Source organism: Cupressus sempervirens, chromosome 5 (genome assembly GCF_028749045.1).
Source record: "Cupressus sempervirens isolate cs-2001-9-10 chromosome 5, ASM2874904v1, whole genome shotgun sequence".
NCBI classification, from domain to species: domain Eukaryota; kingdom Viridiplantae; phylum Streptophyta; class Pinopsida; order Cupressales; family Cupressaceae; genus Cupressus; species Cupressus sempervirens.
Window position 1 is genome coordinate 63,254,593 of NC_143122.1, and position 16,383 is coordinate 63,270,975.

Here is a 16,383-nt window from a genome sequence, read left to right on the forward strand (position 1 = left end):
GTCGTACAGGTTGCAGATAAGAGAGTCTATCAAAGAGAGAGCTTTAGGACCATGCGCCAAGTATTGCAACATCTGTAGAAGATCACGCTTGGAGTGCTCTCGAGAGTTTCGTACGGAAGAATTGGAAAATCTTTGATGTCACTTTAAGTGCCCAAACTGGAGGCGTTTAGGGGAGGAGCCATATAGGAGAAGAAGACCTACGAGTAACCTACAATTGATTCTACAGGGGTACGGCATTCAAAAGAGGAGGGTTTATGCTCACACCCATACGGCCTTCATTTTGTGGTCTGGACGCAGCAAGATTAGTAACGTCTAAAGAAAAGAGGTTATCCATGCATTGAGAGAGAGCCAACGTCCATACAAGCCCAGGAGGGAACTTTTGCAAGCCGTACGGACAAGTAACTGACCTAACGGCTTTACTTTCAGCAAACTGATTAAGGCATAGTAGGTATGCAATCAGTCAGTAAGCAACTCGATCAAGATTTAGCCATGAACCAAGATGTGCAGGCAAGACCTTCTCAAGCACGGCCGCACAAAAAGGACAAGGGCAAGCAAAGGACCAAAGTGCAGAATCAGCTAGAGGTGCACACAATGCCACAGATTGTAGTTTTCAAAGGGTTGAATGGATGAGACTGCAGGAATTGGTGGGATGAAAATCCGGATACTCACCTCATTAAAGCCAACATCTAAAAGGCGCAAGTAGAGTGGGCAATCCGGATGCCACTTTTCTGTATCCGAGATTTTAAGGGCGTCTTGTGTCCTATGATTGAGGCTTATGACAGGCATTCCCGGAAGTGTTCAATTGCATATCTGGGATATGACATAGTGGTATCATTTCGACCAACCAACTTTACGAGAGTATTCGGTATACTAGGAGCGGCGCATGGAGGAAAGAAGATTGATAGTAAGCCCAAAAAGATGAGCAAGGAGACGAAGTTACAGCTAATACAATTGGTGTGTAACGTTCAAGTACAGCAGCAGGTGGATACCCTTATTGGCACTTCGAAAGGAAGAAGGTTGCGGAAGTCTGATATTAGAGTAATCACCATAGTGCACACTCTGTTGGATGAGGATCAGGATGCTAATTTCAGTATTTCGGAAGCGAAACCCTAGGTGCCAGTAGGGGAACAGATAAGTACAGCGCGTCGAGCGAGTGAGTACTTGAGGCGACGGCTACTTGCCCCTATTGCAAGAGGTCCTTCCATTCAGTCTCCGATGAGAGAACACATGCAATTGGAAGCCATTTGGTCGAGCAGCGAGGTAGTCGAGGTACCGGCATCACCAGAGGTGGAGGATCAAAGTCCACCAACAGCAGCAAAGAAAGTAGATGAAGGGGTGCAGGTGTCGGACCCTCTACCAGTAGCAGAGAAGGATAAGGATGTTCATTCTCGCCTTGCTGTCATCGCAGAACAAAGCAAGTTCCTGGCAAAGTTGGTGCTTACAGAGCGAAGAAGGGCAGAGGCTAGGCAGGAAGCTCGAGAGACGGCCAAGAAGGCTTGAGAGGAGATGGCCAACCGACTTGCCACCCAGCAGATTGCATGGGAAGCAATGCGAACAGCCCTGTTAGCACAGCTCGAGGAAAGTGCACAAGGGAAGTAGCAGGTGGAATAGCAGGTAGCAAAGACGGAGCAATATTTGGTAGAAGCTCTTTAGGAGGACTCAACGAAAAGGGCTCATGATCAAAAAGAAGCCGAGTGTCAGGAGGTTACGTTGATGCTGAAAGAAGTTGTGGAGGAGAACTCTCAGATCAAAGCTGATTTGAAAGTCTGAACAGAACAAGTGTATCAGCTTCGACGCAACCGGTCTTCACAGCCTTCTGGTTCATGATGTCTATGTCTATGTTGTTTTTATGAATAAATGTAGTTAGTTGTTTGTTTGAGTTTTGTTGTGTGGTCGTCCGGAGACGACTTTTCCTTTTGGGGGGGATGATGTCGTCAATAAATATGGTATCAGGATGTATGCCATCAGTATCAGGATGTATGTCGTTAGTATCAGGCTAAGTCACAGGGTTCGCCGAATTTCAACCATGAAGTTCGAAATTCAACGAACTTCAAAACTCTGCTAAAAAATCGCAAAAATTCGTCGCAAAATTCGAGAGGGTACAGATTATTTAAATAAAATATATTAAAAAATCATTTGCACAGGCCCTTTCATGTCAAGCAATGATGAAATGTTCATCGGCGAATACAACAGGTTTCAATGTTGAACGGCACAATGCGAACGGCAGGAATGAGCATATCCACTGCTGACCAGAATAAATATTTCGCAACCCATTTCCATGTCGAATAAGTGTAAATGATAACCTGCACAGAAGCTCAAACTCCGTCCACGGAAATATTCAAGCATAAAACATCTGATTAATGATTCGGCTCCTTTCTGAAGTTTATAATTTTGCTCGATAGATTAAATGATCGTCGGCTTCCTTTTTGACTCTAAATATCTAAATTAAATTCAAAGTTCAAACATTTAGATTTAATTTAAATATTCAATTTTAATTTTAAAGTTTTGTTTTCTTTTAAATTTGTTTTAAAATAAAAATTTAGCATCTTCCTATTAAATCTTTAATATATTTTAGAATTTAATATATGACCTGAATTATAATATTTAATATTTAAATATAAATTTATCTACTTTAATTATGTTTTAAATTATTAAAACATTTATTTGATTTGTATTTTATTAAATATATTAAAGTTTGATATTTTAAATATTTAGATTATAATATATTTATATTAGTATAAAAAGTTCTAATATAACTCTTAAAATATATTAGTAATATTTAAATTAAGTTTTTTAAATCTATATTATATGAATACGTTTTAATATTAACTCTTATCATTTATTAGTAATATTTAAATTAAGTTTTTAAAATCTTATAATAGGAATATGTTTTAAAACGTATTCATATTATATAGAAATTTAACATAATATTTTTTATTTTTTAGATTTAATATTTATATTTTAAAAAAAAGAAATTTATATAAGGCGAATTTTTTTCAAAATTTTTTGGCCTCACCAAACTTTTTTCGAATTTCATCGTTGTCGAACTCGAATTTGAATTCGAACCTTGTGACATAGGTATCAGGATGTATGTCGTCGGTATCGGCCGACAGGGTGTGTATCGGGATGTATGTCGTCGGTATCAGGAAGGTTCTCATCAGTATCGAGAAGGTTGTATCAGGAAGGTTCTTATTATGTAGCCAACATGTATATAGCTGACGGACACCTTCGAGAAGGTTCCTTGAGATGTATATATACCCCATTTAGGATCATTGTAATCATGATATCAGAAGCATAATGTAATATCTAGCATATGCAAATAATATAAGGAGTTCTGCTATTCTCACTACTATTCTGATCCATTGTCTATATGCATTTATTTCTTTACCCAGTACAGTAAACAGCTATCTTAATCCTTAATTAAGTCATGTTATCATTATTATATTACTATTTAGGTAGGTAGGTCCACCTAGGTGTCATGTAGGGTTGTGTCTATTCAACCTAAGAATAATTAGGTATATATAGGAGGTTGTGAGTCTTCTTTCATCATAATATTGTGAAGTGTGCTCTCATTGGAGATATTTGGAGGTTGCCCTCTCGAATTGGCCTATTACTCTCAATTATTATCAAGTATTTATATAATATTTCATATTATTTCTTCTATTGTGCAAGTTATTTCATTACAAATTTGAACATTCTTTTCAAGAGGTTGGTCTCCTTCTCCACTGACAGATTGTGTTGGTCCAACTAATGTTGATGTAACAGCAGTAGATTGGGCTGTCCTAGAAGCTACTCCACTAGCAAAACTTGCGATTTCGGTTCTCTTCTTCCTTGCTCTGGTCCACTCCACCGATTTGTTCATCCTCATGATGATACTACACATCAAGACTTCCATCGTGTCAATAACAGGGCCTTTAGGCGGAATTGACACTATAGGAGTGTTCATGATTTGCTTGTAAGTTGAGGGATGCATGTAAGAGCCATCATTTGCAAGATCACTAACATCAATAGTATCATTATACATCTTAATTTCATCTATTGTCAATCTAGACCAATACCTTTCTCTGGTTTGGTATTCATCATAACACCCAACCCAATAGTCTTCTATGTTTGGAACATGGCTATGAGCATACCCTAGCTTTAGATGATCTTTTACAAAGTTAACAAGGTCATACTGGGGTCTTATCACCTCAAAATCAATCAATTTAATTATACTCTAAAAGGCTTTAATTAAATTCTGGGCATTAGATCTTGAGGCACAAGAATAAAGTCCGACCACTACCGAAAAAGGGATCCCGACTATATTCTTCACATTGGAACATAAGGTGTTCACCTCTAGTATTTGTCTACACAACTCAACAAGAACTACCTTATCTTCAGGATATCTTCGGGAAGCCATCGAATGCACCAATCCTTAGGTAGGAAAAAGATGAAAATTGAGTAAAACAGCATCCGAACTGGCTGGCCATTGATATGGCTTCTAGTGAAAACCTTCACTCAAGGCACCCTTACAATTCTTGGTACAGCCTAATTGTGAAGGCACCCTTTACCGTTACATATTCTTCAAAACTCCTCTGCAGTTGGAGATGAGGATAGAATTCATATACCTTGGTGTTTTCGTCAAAGTCCTCAATCCTAAGAAGACCAAGCCAGAGATAATGTGTGGCTAAGGCATATATCAAATATGAAGACATAACCAACTACCTGAATGCCTTTGCCGAATTTAGCCAGAGGCAAGGTCTTCACATATAATTCGAGCCTAGTCAATCTGTAGTCCCTCAAGGCAAATGGCCTAGACCAAGTACAAGTGATGCTCAATAATATCTAGAATCTCTTCCTTTCCTTTTAATCTTAGCAACAGTGCCAAGATATCCACAATTTCTCTGTTTAAATTGGTTCCAAAAAGAATCCTTGGCATCTTACTATTTCTGCTAAAGAAAGTCTGGAACCATGTTCTCTATATGTCCTCTCTCCTCAGAGTCTTTTTCTCTTTGAACATCAATGCTTCACCTTTTTATCTCCAACTTGTACAGTGGCACTAGACCAATCTAATTTTATTTCTCCCCCCATGTCTTTGCAAAAACTTCTACTCAAGAGCATTCCATAGCTTGGAGGGATATCTGCTACTAGAATGGTAAGTTTCAATCTCTTAAAGGGGTAAGCAGCAAGGGCAACTTGAGTATCTTTAATCTGTCCTAGCAATGGCACTTGTTTGGCATCCATTGAGTGGGATCTACCAAAAGTTTTAATCAATGGAAGACCTAATGCTTTGGCCACAAACGCGTGCATTACATTGTCAGAAGCTCATGAATCAATGATGCAATTACTCAATCTATTTCCATTGATGAACAAAGAAATATAAAAAGGATTTGGCTTTTGATTTGGGCAGGTAGCTAAAACAATAGATTCTTCTTGAAATAGTCTAGGAATTGCAAAATCTTCATTATCAAAAGAAGCTCCACTAGTGCTAGCCTTATTATGATGTTCAACATTGGCATTAATATTAGCATGGTCTATCTCTTTACTATTACAATGTTCAACTAATCATTTCCACTGATCAAGATTAGATTTCAAATAATCCAATGGAGATATTTGAATTCTTGTTTCGTCATAATATTGTACTATGTCAAAGGAATTAGCAAACTTACCTTTGTACTCCTTTTTCTAAAGATGAAGTTACTATGCCACTGTCTTTATCAACTTTATTTGATAGTGCATTATTCTCAACAGGGACTGAATTGTTGTTTTGATTTCTATTCTTCTGACCTCTAGTCATTACTGTTAAGTGAGGTTCTTCTAGAGTAGCAAAACAATCTCCTCTTGCTTCTGAATCTGACTCGTACTCCAAGAAACAATTTTCTAAATAGCCACAAGGAGCATGATCATCCTCACTTTCAGGATATTCAATTATTTGTTCTTTGTTATCCACCATCTGTCTATATCTAATCATATCAGCACATGTATCTCCATCATGATCTGCTCTTTAAGTGAAAAGCACACATTTTTGTCTTTTTGGAGCAAGTTTAATTGCTAATCTCTGTTGAATAGGTGCTATTTGGAAAGCTTTACCTCCATTTGGATTTCTATAACCTTCCTAATGAGGTTGATAAGTAGGTCTATTGATTTGTTTTTTCAATCAAATGAGCTCATTGGACAATTTTTGAAGCATGGCTTTTGTAGTATTGGAAGTACTAGCTGTATTGCTCATTGTTCCAGATTGAAACTCTCTTTTCCACTTACCAAAGGCTATCATGTCATCCTCCATCTCCACAGCTAGTGTTTGAGCAGCTTGCAAGCTGGCTACATTTTCTCTTCTAATCTGGTATCCTAGATCAGGTGGCATGGAGCTAATGTAGAAAGTTTTCTTATTATCATCAGTAGGTGCACTTACAGCAAGAATTCTTTTGAGAAGTTTATTGAATTTGGCATTGAAATCTCTAATAGAAACTTAGGTTTCTTTCTTTATTTGTGCCAGTTGTAATAACAAGGTTTGTGCATATTCTATGCTTTTGTATCTTTCCTCAAACCTTTGTTTCATGATGTTCCAATTTGTGATGCATCCTACAAGTAGGTCTTGAAACCAATCAGGAGCATTATCCACTAGTGTACCTACAAACATTCTGACTGCCACATCCTCATGTTGAGGATTTACACCACAAGCCTTATGGGAAGCACTCAAGTGTTTTTCTGCAAAAGTAGAATCATCTCCATTAAATCTTGGAAAGTTCTTCCTTGATGCTCTTGGCAAATCATTATTAGCCCCAAGGGCAAGAGGACCTATAGCATTTCCCCATGGTTGTGTCATAACTGCTTGTACAATGATTTGATTTGTCTAAAAAGTTACAGAGTGTAAGTGTTGCACCAATCAACAACAAAGCATTAAAGATAGGAGGAACAGAATTTTTGAAAACACAAGGAGCAAAAGATTGACTTCTCTGTGTTCTATTTGGAGGAACAATTGCAGTTGTTTGGTTGCAGATTCCCTTGCAAGTGTTCTTCCTCTTCTACAAAAGTCTTCTAGGAAAGGAAAGTTAGCCCTCTTGAGCTCTGCGTATATTGGGCCAATCTTTCCTTTCTCCTTGGCACCCCTGGTATATTTGGAATCCAAACTGTATCAAATGTTCAAATAAATGGTATTTTTCAAATTATCTTACCAGTCTTCAACTTTGAAATTTGCTACACTTCTTCAACAAGTTGAGGCTGTAAATTGGTATCAAGTCTTATGGCAAACACCTAAATACCACAAGTCCTTTCTTGCAACTCAAATATATATTTAGAGTGTAACTAATTATGAAGGGAAATTCTTTAGAACTTTCATTTGAATTCTCCCCAGTAGAGTCGCCAAAAACTATTGGATAACAGTTTGTCCCTCTTTCAAACTTGGCTTTACCTTGAATCTAGATGCCCAAAATGTAAGGAAACAAAACGATGTTTACCAAAAAATGGGTCAGTGTAAGTATTCCATCACTGCCCTCTAAATTAATTAGGTACAGCTCCCTATGATTTGCAATGATATGCAATGAATATGTTTTTATGAGATTAGAAGTCTTGACATTATGAGCTCTTAACCTAAGAGCAGTAAAGGATAACCAAATTGTTTGTAGGCACAAACAATTCAGGCAAAATAGATTTGGACAACCTATCACACCCAATGGAATGACTATAATAGACTATCTTGATATTCTTGACCCTTAACTTCTATTCTGAATACAATCTTAATCATCTAAATGTGAAGAGGAATGAAAGAAGAAATGCAAATGAGAGCAAATGGAATTTCTTTCACTATCATCCTTGAATGAAATGTAATCCAACCAATAACTAATAGATTCATATACATTTATCTTTCATTTCCCAATGAAACTATCTAACATGATATGAAATGAACAAGAGAGGAAGTAAAATCATATATGAGGAAAGTAAATGGAATCACTTCTATTGCAAATATCAAAATGAAATGGAATCCACCTGATTATCACAAGATCACATATAATTGTCCTTCAACTCTTAATGCAGAACTAATCTATGCATGGGCAACAAAACATGACAAGAAAATATGTAAATGAAATTACAGACCAATTCACCATGAAGTTTGCCGACCCTTTAATTATTAAATGAGGTTTCATTTATAGTCTGTTGTTATCCTCTTCTAATTCTAGCAGAGCAACAGTTAAATAATAGAAAAGAATAAAATATAAAATTATCATGGTATGAGCACTTGATATCTCTTCTACTAACAATCCATAATATTCCTGAAAACACCCCATGAACTTTTAACTTCCTGCAATTTCACAAATCCTGCAGAAACTTTTTAATCTTTCATATTCTGCTATTTCGCGCCAAATTGCATATTTCATATTCCAACGTTTACTGCCAGTTTAAATTTCCATCGTTGATCTTACACAATCTAACGATCATGATGAAACCTTTATTACCTTTGTTATGACTGCGCAGCAAAGACTTTCGATGAATGAGGGCCCACAAATCCACATGTCAACAAGTTGCTTGCCTGCATTGTTTAAAGTCCGAGCATCTTCAAAAAGCGGGCAAGCACCCACCCTTGATCTTCCAAGATCGAGCGATCATGTAAGGCTGACACACTTTCGTCATGTCAGAGAACCTAACCAATTATAGCACACCAATTTGGCATCCATTATGACAATCTTTTCCAGCTCGTAAACTAAATTTGGCCCCATAGCCACGTGTCATCAAGTCGCTTGCCCACATTGTCTAAACTTCGAGCATCTCTGAAAAGCGGGAAAGTGACGTCTGCAAATCTCTTTCTGATCTGACGGTGAAGGCATCCAACTTTCGTTTAATATTTCAATGGGACCCGATCTAACAGGTAAGCATTTGGACTTTTCAACTAGCCAATAGCACGTTTTCTTTCATTCAATTGACTTTTCAACTTTGGTCTTCACCACCTTTGACTCGGTTCTTTCACCATTTTCGCATTTTTAACTTTCATCTATATTGGATCTAACTGATTTCGCCTCTGACTTGTTTTCACAATTCGTATATCAATTTTTAGTCTCAGTCTTTAATGTTCTCCATTACCATTTGCTCCAAATATCCCTACGATTACTTCTTCTACCTGCATCAATGCCTTTAATAGAACATCTAATCATAGAGTTAGGGTTTCTCAAAGATTTTAGGAATGCTTTTATGAAGAACTACTTCACAGCATGAATCTTTTTCTTCAACATCATTAGGAACAAGAAAATATGAATCAGCAGAATATCCAGACCTTTTTCTCATCAGGAAAATGCATAACAAAACCCTCCCAAAACATAATCACCTAGCCAAGAAATAATGTATTGCTCAATTTCCTGCATTAGGTTAACTCAAAGGGAAATAAGAAGAAAGACCATTCTAAGGGAAATCTAGACTCAAACTCAAGACTTTAATTTTGACTTGATTCAAAAACCCTAAAGCAAGGATATAGATTGAAACTTGGGCAACAATGTGCAGGGAAGGAAACATAAACCTAACTTTCCATAAGCTTGCCTTTTCCTTTGATTTGGTATCGCATCATGAACAATACTCCTTCAATGCCTTGGATACCCTATCGTTTTCTTTCCCACACAAAGTTTTCCTTTGTATTTATCTCATTCCTTGGAGAAGCCACGAAATGAAGTTTCTGCCTCGAGGGCTTGGACTATTATCTTCTTTAATCGGGTTCGCACTTTATGAACTACTCCATCGGAAACTACTTTGTGGTATTTCCAAAGAATGTCTTCACATCCAGATTTAATATTTCCACATTTTTATATCTTCCGAAATAGAAACTCCATATTTTCTTTTAGACGGAAAGTATCATAGAGTCATATGCTTTATGAAGATTTGAACAACTAGAAGTATTTCTCTTCTTTTCCCAACATTGCTTCAAAAATGAACTCGAAGACATTCGCTTCCAAGGGGAAAGCATTCAGATTGATGGAACTCCATTCCTCTACACAAAACAGATTCTGACTTCGGAATGGTACTCTGAGAGTTCCATGACTGTAGATCCTTATTCTTTTGATCCTCTCATCATGAATCAACCTTTAAATACACCTGGAGATGTCAATATGATTTTCTCTTTGGGATGCTAAGCGACATAGTGCACCAGCAATGAGAATTTGACGGTATGGGCTGGAATCCAACAAGAACACGATGCTAGCACTAGGAGCTAATTGCAGAAATAAGAATAGGCTTCCTTCTCATCGGGTAGACACTTAGACAGAAACATGCCCAAACCTAGATCACCTAAAACCTTGATGCAAAGAAAAAGCAAGAATCCAACATGGAGGTGTTGGTGGAAGCGAAGCATGTAAACTCGGAAAGACCCAAAAGGCAAGCCTTAGGGATGCTTGATGAGAAGGGAACTACCTAGGGGATACCTAGACAAGGACTCAAATATAAATGCAACAAAAACTGACCAGGCTAGAAGCTTAAAAGGGAAGGACTGATATTTGGAAACAATAGTATACTCAAGGACAATATGGAAGATCAAGTTAATCAGCACAGTAGTCAGTGATGCTAGACATCTGCAAATGGTTTATTTGCAACCACCACACTACACATGCACTCTTTAAGAACTTCTCTAAACAGTAGTTCTTGATATTGGGTATAGTACATCATTCCCATATATTAAGGTTTATTAGTGTCTTCTGGATGCACATGTTTTAATATTTAATAGTACCTGTGGGCAATTGTTATGATTTGTTAGGAACCATTCATCACTGAAATAGTATAGGAGCACTCCCACAAACTAGGAGATGAAACTGCCATTAAAAGGTAGTGTATGTGATTGAACAAGATGAAGAAGAGAAGCCTATTATTCTGTCTAGAATCCTCTTCTTTTTCATCTATGCAAATTCTAAAATTACTTACATGGTAGCAAAGTTGTGGTTGACATGCTGTTGGACTGGTGAGCATGTAATCCATACAGAAAATGTATTGAGCTAGTAATCACTAAGGACAATAATGACAAGGAACAATGTGCCAGCTAATTTATGCACTTTCACATCTAATTCCATGCTCTATATGACTCCATACATTAGCTTCGCTAGTTTAGTTGTGCCACCATTTGCAAAACATTTTGAGTAATTAAAGAATAGTTTCATTTTCGAATGCATGGCACCATTCCCAAATATTCAAAAATTCTAGTTACAAACAAAGAGCCTCCATAACCCATTCAAATGGAGGATTCATTGGAGAAATGATTCATACATCTGTGATTATGGTGTGTCCAACTCTAAATGCCCCACTTTGTTAAGAGCTGGAAATAAGGATTTTGTAGGTGTTTCAATTCATCATCAAGCCTTGGCAAATGTATAACCCACTGATCGTCAAGAAGGTGTCAACAGCAAAGTCAAAGATCTTCCTATCTCTGTAAAACTTCTTCCCTGCAATCGGAATGCCAGTGATCTTGGAAATATACTCCTTTGTGATAGAGAGCTTTCTTCGATTCATCGTCAAACAGCCCTCATTCCAATTCTGCAAAAACAATTGGGTGACTTGGGAATTGCCCCCATGCAGCCTCTCTAGAAAGGTCAAATGCCCCCTTGGACCAGCACACCCGAAATACGCACTCTCTTCCAACAATTGTCACAACTTGTTGGCTCCCATTGCCTCTTTGACCCCCATTCTCTTCGACAAATTCGCAAAGCTAACAGAAATGCTTAGATTGAAGGGAGAAGCAATGAATAAAACTAGAAAGACCCAGAATTTGTGTGATAAAAAAGCAGGGTGATTGTGAGTACCACCGCCAGCTCTCCCACACCTCATAATCAAAAACAAATCCTCCTTAACGTACATCACTATCTTTAATGATGATCCCTACAGCGCCTACCATTGCATCATAATTAATCCTCGAAATGACAGGATCAAGCAAGTTTTCATTCCATTTTTGCAAACAGTGACACGTCACAGCCACGTTGGCCATAGCATCTACAGCCCCATTGGCTTCCCGATAGGTGTGGCTTATAAAATAGTCCTCAAAGGTATTCAAGATAGAGATTTTCCTTAATAATATTGTCTATGGTCCAAGAGGGAGCGGATACGCCTTTAAGACATTTGACAATATTGATTGTGTCTCCCTCTAGCCAAAGCTTGGAAACACCCCTCTCGTTAGCCAACTTAGTGGTTTAAACGGCTGCCAAGGCTTCAGCAACATGGTTAGTCTGAACACCCAAAGGGAGTGTCATTCCTGCCCATCCGTGACCTAAATTATCTCTGATCACTCCCCCACACCCAGCCAGCCAAGATTTTTCAGAGGTGTTTGTTTTGTCATGTGTCGGCACATTGTTTCTCCCTCGAGAACTTTCCTCCGACAGGGTATATAAGTCTGTCAAGTCGGATGTCATTGGTATACATCTTGGATTATTTTAATTGTATTGTGAATTCCAGTTGGAGTTCTTCTTTGTCCGCCATTTCAGAAGTGAAAGATCTACCCTATTTGGCTAGTCACAATTTCAATGGGACTTATCTCTCACCCTATTCTGTTTTGTGTTCCATTAGCTTCAATCTGGAAAATCTGAAGCATTATTATTATTTGATCACTATTAACTTGGCTTTATTGATATTTGGCACTCAACTATCTGGTTGTTGATATAGTCTCTTCTATTCTCATTTAAACTACTAATCATACTTGGACGTTACGACCACTCATCAAACATACCAAAGCAAATAACATAATTCTAGAGGACAAAATTCACCCTATCATACAGTTGAAGGGAAATCCACAGACTGTACAGCCTAGACTACAGCAGATCATATGGCACATTTCCCATACTGTACAGTCAAGCTACCATAAACCCGGTTGAACACCATGCGGACTCCCCTAGTCACAATGCGGACTTTGCTTTCCATCGTACGACCTTTTGCATTATCACCGTATGGACTCCTCTTACCATTGTATCGCCTTCTATTGTTACCATGCAGAATCATTTGGTTACCATACACCAGACTTCATTGCTACATTTACTCCAGTCTTTCATTCAAGTCTTCACTGGCAATTCTTATTAGTGACTCCAAGTCGGGAACATTACATCTCATTAGTTACTAAGGATTCAAATATTTCTTTAAGGTATGATGAATATTATATTTAAAAGTCACATAGGAATGTGAGGCATACAGAATTTGCAATGAACAGACAGATATTATGTTCTATTTATAGTTTGATTCTTGTAAATAACATATCACAAGTGGCATTCAGAAATAGACCTATATTGTGATGTGTTTGTGTAGATAATATTTTTTCCAAATTCATAAATGCTTCAATTTAATATTGAACAGCCTTTATGTGTAAATAAATAATTGAGGCTAACTCAGATATGAAATGAAGCAACGTAACAGCAAACATAAAAAGAGGAATATAATGTATGGGCACTTTTCCAGTTATATGTGTCAATCTCAAACCAACACATAATGAACCTTCCTTCCTTGCTTTTACTTAGTACGTTACTACTATTTTCCTAGGATGAAACACCTCGGTGCTACTTTACCTAACAGAAAATACTTACCCCACCAGCATCTGGCCCACCACGTGCAGCTCCAATTGCATCAATTTCATCAATGAATATAATTGAAGGTGCAGACCGCCGAGCACGCGCCCAAAGATCCATGACACGAGATGCAGCCACGCCTGCAAACATCTACAAGGATAACAAAGCAGACCATAAATAAAGTCATGCATAAGAATAAAATATGAAATAGTATAAAAGTTCCTATAAATGAAGACTTTGCGTAATATTTACTTTTATACACTATCAATGTGATGTTATTACATCATTCACATAAGCAATAAATGTTTGTGTACAAAGTATCATCCAACCATATGTCTAACATTGTATTATATATATTATCCCTTAATGACCCAACCACAGAAAACTCCAATTTTTTTCCAAATATTGACAAAGAGAATAGTATAGGAGGTTAAGTCATTAAATTAGCAGATTGTTATTGCAAAGAGCAGTAAAAGGATAGATGTCGTCAACATCAACCAATTATCAAATACAGTAATGATGAACCTTGATATGCTTGGAATGAAAATAATAAACTGAGTTTCTCACTAATTTTAAGACTCCTTGATTATCAAAAAGATGGTGAAGTAGCTATAAGGAAGTCATTAATCAATCAAAACTCATGCAACCATAATATATGGTTTCACAAGGAGCGTTCCTAGTTTAACAGACATGTATCTTTTCTACAATTTATTTTCTATTACTATGTTTCCTGTTTTGTGAAATTGAAGTTGACATTCCTGTCTTTTTTTGAGTCAGCTTTCTTGTCAGAAATTTTGGCTGTATCTGCAATTTTATGTTTCCAATTGCAGCTGCTGTATTTCTGTGTAAAATGTATATAATTGCTTATTATTTTAGCTTACTACAGTAACCTATAATGCTGTAAGAAAGCTTATAAATTTTGTTTGAATCCATTCATTTTAAATTTTATATAATTAATAAAAAGAGATGAGTGCTACTGTTAATTACTTATTTCTCAACTCTGATGTTAAATATTTCTGATTTGTCAGTTTGGTGTTAGAGCTGTGTTTTTTAATTTATTTCATGTGCTTGCCATGAGAGTGATAAAGTGGGTTCTTCATTAACTTCAAGACTCCTTCATTGTCAAAAAAGTAGGTGGTTTCATCTAAGAAAGTCATTAATCGCCCAAAACCCAGCACAACCATATGGTTTCACACCTAACACTCATAATTGTTATATATTCTGCTTCAATGGAAGATAACATTACAAAAGTTTAAGCTCACTCTAAAATTGAATAACCTCTAAGCAAAATGAAAATATAAATCCAAATGCTTATATCTGAGCATCAACTGAAAATACCAAATCAGATTTCATATAACTTGTGAATTTGAACCTTTTATCCTTTCATAGAGGACACCCAATTAAAGACTACCTTTGAGACTGCAACATTCATTTTGCATGCCAATTAACAAGCTTCAATCAGGCTAAAAATCAACTGATAACTAACATGAAACCAAAGATACAGTTATCCAAGTCAATGATACATCAGACTGCCCACCAATTGTTTGTAATTGTGAATTGTTTATCCATCAAGAATCATTGTAAGTGTTAAGAGTTTTAGGTGACTCTACAACACCCCCAGAATCAAATGAAAGACAAAGAAAACTTCCACAAGAGATTGGCAAGACAATTGCATGAAGATGCAGGAATGCTATTATTGATAATGGACTTGATTGACATTCAATGGATTGATTTGAAATGTACATGATAGGCTTCCTTATATAGGAGAGGCGATAAAAGACAATGATAAGGAGAAGATAAGCTATCACCCATACAAGGTGGATTCACATGTCCACCAAAGGTGGATCATCTTCCATTATGCAATGATGTGCAATGATGAGGATGATAATGTGATAAGTGCACTAAAGGTGGAATGAGATAACAACTATGACCACTTAGAGTGGAATTCTCCTACACCATGTGTTAAATTGAGATGTAAACTCCCAAGTGTCTCAATCACAAACTACTATGCAATGCATATCCTAAGTAAGCTTAAGTGTAATTAGTGAATATTTAATTACACCAACACCTCCCCTTAAGTGCAACTTAGGGGAATGCACTTAAACTCACAATGCAAGATGGGTCCTGGCTACTAGGCCATTTTAGGTACCCATGTACAATATGCAATGTAATACATAAAATGAACTCTCTCATAAAGTGGAGAAAGAGAGAAAAACTCATAAAAAAAACCCTCCTCCAAAAAGAGAGATGAAAACAAGATGTATGGATGGATGGAGTACTCAAGACCCCCCAAAAATTGCATACATCATGTATATACAAAGAATGATCCCCCCATAGGAAGGAAATAAGGAGACATGATATCCCCCCATAATGAAGAAGCTCCAATGTAGATGAAGAGTACCTACAAGAAAAATATAATCCAATGCCTACAAGAAACATGTATCTCCTTAGGAAGAGATAAATACATTAAAAGATGAAGAAGCCACTCCATGTAAAAAGTGAGGAAGAAGGAAGAAGGTCTCCATATATGCATCTCTGAAGACTAAATAGGTGTCTCCAAGCTCAAAGATTTTGTCACGCCATCAAGCTGACCTATGAGATGTGAAAAACCAAGAGAACATGAAGATTTGGGAAATACAATCTCCAAAGAAAGTGAATAAGTATCTCGAAGAGAAACCCCCTCAGATGTATTAACAAAATCTACATTATGAGACTCATGAAAGAGCATCTAGGAATTCATCCCACGCTGCAAGATCTGAAGCATAAAGATCATCCCACTGAATAGCAGAACTCATGTATGAAGAAGCAGGAGGTGGAGGAGTATGAAGTTCAACACTTGTCTTGAGAACAAAATGATTCATGTGTCCAATGTTCTCCTCACATGAATTATTCACCC

The 16,383-nt window shown here is 37.0% G+C and overlaps 1 protein-coding gene across 1 annotated transcript in view; it reads right to left on the reverse strand.

Annotated features, from left to right (window-relative positions):
* Positions 1-16,383, reverse strand: part of EMB3144 (AAA-type ATPase family protein) — a 272,998-nt gene that overhangs the window by 125,134 nt on the left and 131,481 nt on the right. The window contains exon 5 of the mRNA XM_089828601.1: positions 13,506-13,637. Within this exon, the coding sequence (XP_089684727.1) occupies positions 13,506-13,637 (132 nt within the window). The remainder of the gene's footprint in view (positions 1-13,505; positions 13,638-16,383) is intronic.